This window comes from Diospyros lotus, chromosome 1, assembly GCF_014633365.1.
Source record: "Diospyros lotus cultivar Yz01 chromosome 1, ASM1463336v1, whole genome shotgun sequence".
NCBI lineage: Eukaryota > Viridiplantae > Streptophyta > Magnoliopsida > Ericales > Ebenaceae > Diospyros > Diospyros lotus.
Window position 1 is genome coordinate 12,197,285 of NC_068338.1, and position 7,841 is coordinate 12,205,125.

Sequence of the window (7,841 nt, forward strand, 5' to 3'; positions counted from 1 at the left end):
CATGAAACTTTGAGAAAAATATGGCAATGCTAACACTAGACCTTGCATCATTGCTTGTTTAGGCTCCTCAAAAGGTTGTTTCGGCTTCTTTGCACCACTTTAAAGTTTTTTTTTTTTTTTTTTGTAAATAATTTTTTTTTCTTTAACATAGCTATGAGGGGTGCTGCTTTACTTACTACCATAATTCCAAATAAATTTTCAGTAATACCCTATTAATCCCAAGAATCCTCTTAGATTTAACATTTATTGGTTTTGACTAGTTAACCACTGCTGAAATTTTACTAGGGTCCATTCTTCACACCTTTGTCGTTAATAATGTGGCCCAAGTATTATATTCCTGTAACCCCAAAACTGCATTTTCCTCATCACATAAAGCCGATGGGTTGCTAATATTGAGAATTCAATTTGCAAAAATGCTCTATATGTTCCACCCAACTTTTATTGTAAATGAGGATATCCTCAAAGAACACCGAAACAAATTTCCAGAGATAAGGTCAGAAGATGTCATTCATGAGAGCTAGGAAAGTAGATAGGGTATTGATGAGGCCAAAAGGTATTATCAAGAATTCGTAATGATTGCCACCGTGAGTGCAAAATGCTATTTTCTCAAAGTCCTCTTTGTGCATGGGATTTTGATGGTAGCCTGGCCATGACGTAGATCCAGCCCAGAGACATATTTAGCTCCATGAAACTCATCAAGCAGCTCATAAATAAATGAAAAATTTATCCTTGATAGTTACTTAATTTAGGGCTCTGTAACCTAAAAAAAAAGCACCGGTGATGACTAAGGGCTGGTACTAGTTCTAATAATTCCACTCTGCTTCATCTGTCACTAGCTTTTCTATTTCCCTTTGTCTGACAATATGGATATCGATATGGCCTCACTGATACAGCTACTTTTCCAGGCTGAAGGTTAATGCGGTGGCTGTGAGCTCCGTCAGGCAGAAGGCCTGTGGGTTTGTTGAATAGCGACGAATATTTGCTGAACAAGCCATTCATTTGCTGTCTTTGGCCAGTGGTCCACCCCAATCCTTCGTTGTGGGTTACCTGGTCTAGACTGTTACATGCCTGTGCAATACATTGGAAGCAAGGGAACTGAGAACGTGTTTTGCGCCGTGCGTGGGGAAATCCGCGACTTGGTCTTCAGCTGTTTTTGTTACTTAATTTCTTAAGCATGCTATGCTGAAAATTAGGCAGTAGAATAGGAGAGTTAGGTTGCTGTTACTGCTAGTAAGTTGCTAGAAACAAGGAGATTGTGGCTATCTCCTGCTAACAATTCTCAACTCAATCTGCATGTAAATGTCTTGACATTTTCAATAAATGTTAAGAGAAATTACTCCAACCCTATTGTTGGCTTGAGAACTTCTCTCGTCTTCCACAAGTCCCTGACGAGGTAGAGCCCGAGTTAGAGCCCGAGGTGGGCAAGCACGCAACAGTTTTTTTTCAGCTCGGACCAGATTTTTCAATTGGATTGTCATCGCATCATTAGCGTTCTAACAAATGTTGTATAAATTAAGCAATTGTATATAGATACTATAAATATTCATTTTTCTTTATTTTCACAAATCATACTTACACACGCAACATAAATGGGTAAAACAGCTAACAAGTAGGATTGACAAACCTGAAAGAAGTTCTAGTTAGACTTACATGGCCTAGACTAGACCCATTTGGACCCAGAAGTAGCAGGCACAGAGAAAGTAGCATTTCAAAATTTGGCATTCAAACAAGAGGAAAGAGATTCCTACAAAGTGAGTAGTGACTGGTTGCTGGTACATAACAACACTAAAAGAAAACTAGAGGTTCCTTGCAACTTCAATACATACCGAATGGAAACTGGAAGCAGGAAGCAGCAGCTCAACCAGAGAAGACAGGAGAAAGTTACATAATATATTTAGGAGACTCAATACTCAACTGAGATGCAGATGCAGATGCAATCAGCAAACACATCTGACACCTATTTCATATGGCATCAGCCGTATCAAAACTTGTTTCTATACCAGAACACACCTTTGGCGGGGTCATCCTCGTCTGGCTCCACGTAGAGGCACTCTCTCGCCTCCCTCCACATCGCCTTGTAGAATGGAGTGCCATCGAATTGATAGTACTCCCCGAGAATGGGCTTGATCGCCTTAGTTGCTTCCATCGCATGGTAGTGTGGCATGGTGAAGAAGAGATGGTGAGCTACGTGCGTATCTGTGATATTGTGGAAGACCTTGTTTAGCACTCCATAATCTCTATCCACAGTGGCCAAAGCTCCTCTCAGCCAATCCCATTCCGACGAGTCATAGTGAGGAAGAGATGGGTGAGTGTGCTGCAGATAGGTGATGATCACAAGGAAACCATTCACTATAAGCAGAGGAACCCCATAGACACAGGCGAGCCAAGCCAGCCCTTTCACCAGAGCAATTCGATAGAGAATATAGCTGGCAGTTATGATACCAACATCAGAAATGTAAATTTGAAGCCTTTCTCGGTCGTTGTAAATTGGACCATATGGGTCGAAGTGACAGGCAAAACGATCATAAGGCCTTCCAGATACGTTGAAGGCCAAATACAAGGGCCACCCAAGAGTGAGTGTGATTACAAGAGTGAGAAGTCTTCCCAATGGGTTGTTCAAGTACTTGAAATACCATGAGAGGTCTGATTTGGGCTTGGGGACAAAAACTTCATCACGATCAAGTGAACCAGTATTGGAATGATGCCGGCGGTGACTGTATTTCCAAGAGAAGTAAGGAACTAAAAGGGCAGAGTGGAGGATGAGGCCAACTGTGTCATCCACCCATTGGTAATCACTGAATGCATGGTGACCGCATTCGTGAGCAATGACCCAGACACCAGTGAGAATGCAACCTTGAACTGTCCAGTAGATGGGCCATGCAACATATTGGAAGTACAGTGGGAGGACATGGAAGTAAGAGGTGGCAACATGGTAGAAAAGGAGGGCCAGGGTGAGGTCATAGACAACATAAGAGAATGAGCGGATCACAGACCGGTTAAAGCAGTGAGGTGGGATTGCTTTCTTGATTTCGCCAAGCGTGAATGGTGGTTTCAAGTGAGGGACCCTGTCGAGCGGGTTCTTCTTTCTATCATTGGTTGTTGGGACAGACATTCGTCCACCAGCTCCCATGGTCTTAATCGAGTGTGATCCTGGAAGGTGAGAAAATCAGCAGTTTAGAGCAACCTTTATGTTTCTGTGTAGGAAAATACACATAGAGAAAAATACACATATTAGGAAGCCATAGCGTATGTCACTGGCCTACACATGATAACTAAATGGACAATTCCATGTTGCCTTCTATGACACTAGTAAACGACATAACAGAAAGGTAAAACAGAAATATGGATTTTGCATTTTAATCCAGCCATAACAGAAAGGTATAAATACGACACTAGTAAACGACAAAACATTCTTTTTTTTTTTTTTTTTTTTGCCGAGGAAAGCGACAAAACATTGCTTACTATGACTTGATCAAAAACAATACATTGTAATTTCAGCAAAATATATATATATATATATATTACAAGAATGAGAAACATAATAGCTACTGCAAATCATACTCAGTCAACGACAAAGTTTCTGTCAGTAAAGTAGTTGCACAAAGGTTATTGTCGAGTAAAAATTAATTAGACAACTTGTCTATTCAGACAAAAAGTAATCATAGTTTTCCAATTTCACTGGGCGCATTGGTAGGCAATGGATTCTAAATCATCCCATAAAAAGAAGAGGCAATTAATTAAAGATATGAATGAAACAGCATATAGAAAGCTGAAAGAAGTATAAATAGATAAGATGTAAAAAATATAAGATCTAATTAAACATGAATCAACAAAAATCTGAAAACATTTAAGTCTATGAAGGTTATCTTAAACATTAGAAAACTTAAACTCCAGATATAGGACATTAAGGAGTGATTCACTTAGTGCTTTGTCCTTTGTCCACATCAAAGATTCAGACTACATTATTTACAAACTAATAGCCGATGCTTGACTGTGATTGGTAATGTCCTTTCCGATGCAAGAACGTGCAGAGAGTATATATGGAGTTAGATGGTTCACACAAAGATTATATAGGCTATGAGGTATAGAATATCAGGGGACCACCAAATACTGCTAGAAGATATGGAAAAGCCAAAACACCATAACCTTACGGCTGTGAATACTCAAGTAATCCATTGCAGATCAATGTGGTCCTACAAGATAGACAATGATACTAACTGCAACAATGTAGGGATGTAATGCATCAACAGTTTTTCACTTCTTGTGGCAATCTGCAGGTAAGTTTATGCTAAACATAAAGCAAATGCCAATGCTTCTTGGTTTCTTGTCAAATCCATCATCTCTACACTCATTTTCCGCTCTACTATTTTTAGATGGGGCACATTATATTGGGGCGGGAGGTATCAACTATCTTTATTATCTATAACTCATAGAGGGTTCAACATATTTAGAAACCCAGCCAAAAAGAAGTTGAAAGATCCAACATCTCCAAATTTTATTTTTCAATCTCTCTAAATCAGGATCAATAACAGAAAGGGAAAAGGTGCATGAAAAGAAGGGCGGGGGGTGGGGGGAAGCTGCAATTGATCCGAGAGAGAGAGGGGGAAAGTGAATCTACCCATGAAAAGAATGCAATGAGTAGGAAGATGGCAACTAACTACGCTAAAATCAGAATCCACATTAACCTTGACAATACAAACATAAGATCATTGTCTCCAGTAAAAATAGGTACAACATAACAAGCTATTTTTTTGAAAAGAAAATACAAACTTTTTCCACAAGAATACTCGATTAAATGAGAATTGACTAAAACGAAACAACTTAGCATCAGTTCTGCAAGTGGAAAAGATTAGCATGATGACACATACTAGTGGAGCCAGAGAGGACAGAAAGGGACCACGGCCACAAGTTCCCAATTCTCTATTCTGATTTAAATTTTTATAAAAGGCCAGTATCGGTCCCCAAAACATTTGAGGAAATTTGCTGTCACACACAACAGTTCATGATACGCCCACTCAACAAGTTTTCTAGGTCCACCATGTGACCCACCTGATTGCATGATGCTTTCCATATGTTTAATATCCCTTGTACTGAAAGTTCTATTTTCATTAATCATGAAACTTATTTAAACAAAATTTCCAGGCCCACAATATGACTCACTGATCATGAGGCTTTCCTTGATGGTTTTTTTTTTACCTAAAATTGTTGTTATATGAATTGTTATGAACTGGATTAACTGCAACAACTGAAGACTGTCAACTAATGGGTGATACTTTATTCACTATAGTGACCTATCTATCCCAGTTATATCATGATGCTTGAGGTACAGCTTCCGTCCAATGACAATTTCACATAAAAACTTTGTTTTGCTGCTAATATGTTTCCCATCAACATCATCAAACAGAATGATGGAATGCTGTCAATGGCCCCATCCCAACTAATTAAGTGTAGGTTTACCAAGCGTACATTGATCATTTTCTTAAGCTCCCTTTTTGTACTCTCTTAATTTCAATTCGCAACCAAAACAACCACACATCATCCAGAGAAACTTTCAAGGTCCCTATGGCTTTTCAATTCAAATATTATTCAAGGAAAGGGACTACTCTTCACAACAATAATCATAAGCCTTAATCCCAATAGGTGGAGTTAGAAAGACAATGGATCATTCTTAAAATCACAAAATCCAGATAAACAAGAGAGCCTCTCTCTCTCTCTCTCTCTCTCTCTCTCTCTCTCTCTCTCTCTCTCTCTCTCTCTCATGTTTCAAAACCAACTGTGACGCAACAAGTGTTTCTCCTTGTCCTATGGACTGCCATTTTATGACTTCTCTGGCATTTAATTTTCTCCCTATACTTGCAAGGATTTGTGAAAACAGCTTCTTTGGAAACTAAGGTAAGACTGTGTAAAAAAAGAAAGAAAGAAAGAAACTAAGGTGCAGGAAGTTGATTACACGATTTGCACAAAGCGAGCGTATAGCAATTCAACCAAAAGAACAAGCTTTTGGGGGAAAAGAAAAGAATTCGACAAAACCTAGACAGAAAGAAGCCCAAAGAACACTTAAAAAAAAAAAAAAGCAGAGTCGTAACCAAACATTTCCGGCAAAACAAAAGGAACCACAGAAATTGTACAAAACAACCTTCACAGACGACACACCATCATCAATCATCAAGCAAGTGAAGAAGCCTTTCGCAGATTGACATTCACAATTTCAGAAATACACAAACAGATGCATAATATACAAATATATATGCGGCGCGCGACGAAGATGGGGCAATCATAATAGATTTTGAGAAAATCACGACCCCTAATCACAGATCCCTCCGTAGAAACACAATGCAGCTCAATTTCAATGGCGGAAACAAATCGACAACAACGGTAACAGATTTATCATCGGAAAATCTGATAATTTCACGAAGAGATAGAAAGAGAACATTACTACCTCGGGGGATATACAGGCAACGAGCCTCTCTGTCTTTCTCTCTCTCTCCCCCCTTTCTCTGGGCCGACAGGCAAAATGAAGATTGAATTGAAGCCCTTCCCTTCCCCTCCGCTCCCTTCAACCTCTATTTAAGCATCTCTCCCTCTCTCTCTCTCTCTCTCTCCCCCCTCGTCTTTAGTGGGGACTCAACACCACACCTCTCACTCCATGCAGGCTTCAACGTAACTTTCACCACTGCCTGACGCGTGGCGCGCCTCTGATTTCGAGATGGAGATGGAGGGCCGGGATGCTGCAGGATACGGGAATCTGATGCAGCGGTTTACAGAGGATCAGAATGGCGATTAAGGAGGTGCAAGTGGCGAATGTCGGCTTCGCACGTGACAATGTATCTGCTGCGTGTGTCTTACGTACGAGCACTAGTCTGATCTTGACGTAGATTCATTCGACGTGGTTGATGGGGTCTGCTGCCGCGTATATTTCGTAATAAAAATATTCGGAGAAAGTCAAGGTACGATAGGGATGATGATATGATTAAGGAGGTAGCGTACAACAAAGCGGCGGATTCAATTCATCCTCGTCTGGCGAGCCATCATCACTGATACATTCGTCCCAATATATATTATTAATGCCCCTTATAAATATATTTAATTTTAAAAAAAACCCAAAAAAATCGGTAATATCACCAGCTTTTTAACTTTTTTGTGTAGGTTTTGTCTTTTCTGGGAGGGACTATTGGGGGGGCAACCAGGAGAGAGTTGTCTTCGTTTTATTTGAGGTAGAAAGTCCAAGAAAAGGCGCTGCATTTTCAGAATATTACATTACCAACGAAAGTATCTTCTCCAAGTTTTGTCTCCTCCTCCACACAACTTGCGTGACATATTTTCTTTAGTTTTTCTCGCAAAGGGAGACTAAATCACAGTGAATGGACAAGCCATAATAATACTACACCATCTCAAATTTTCAAGTTTAACCCCACTTTTTCTTTTCTTCATTGGACAAAAATAGTAATAGATTAATGATGAGTTATTTATTTATTTTATTTATAAAAATAGACTTGAGTCTTGAAGTTATTCTTTTACGATTAACAAGTATTAGAGTAATTTTATGGTGCGTTTGGTATAAGAGAAGTTTTTAAATTTTTATGATTCATGATTCTTAAAAATACTTTTGAACATCTTTGATTTTTAGGAGGATTCATGCAATTTTATGTTTGATTAGTTTTAAACATCCTCATAAATATTAGACATTTTTTATGAGAATTTTATATTTTTATATTTAGTTTAAATATAACATTCATAGGAATTTGTGTTATTTTTTCAAAATTATCCTTATTTGACTTTTTGTTTAAAAATAATAAATTTCTTCTAGTATATAAAATATTAGGACTCACAATATTTTAGAA

General features: G+C 38.8%; 1 protein-coding gene across 1 annotated transcript; it reads right to left on the reverse strand.

Moving 5' to 3' along the window:
- Window positions 1-1,703: 1,703 nt before the first annotated feature.
- On the reverse strand, window positions 1,704-6,719 carry LOC127792855 (delta(12)-fatty-acid desaturase FAD2-like). The gene is made up of 2 exons (XM_052323477.1): window positions 6,440-6,719; window positions 1,704-3,150 (listed from the first exon to the last, which is right to left on the reverse strand). Exon 2 carries the CDS (start codon window positions 3,128-3,130, stop codon window positions 1,982-1,984), a length of 1,149 nt encoding a protein of 382 aa, XP_052179437.1. The 5' UTR covers window positions 3,131-3,150; window positions 6,440-6,719; the 3' UTR covers window positions 1,704-1,981.
- Window positions 6,720-7,841: the final 1,122 nt, after the last annotated feature.

Bases quoted from the DNA above. Each gene is read 5' to 3' on its own strand.
- LOC127792855 (XM_052323477.1), bottom strand. From the start codon at position 3,130: ATGGGAGCTGGTGGACGAATGTCTGTCCCAACAACCAATGATAGAAAG.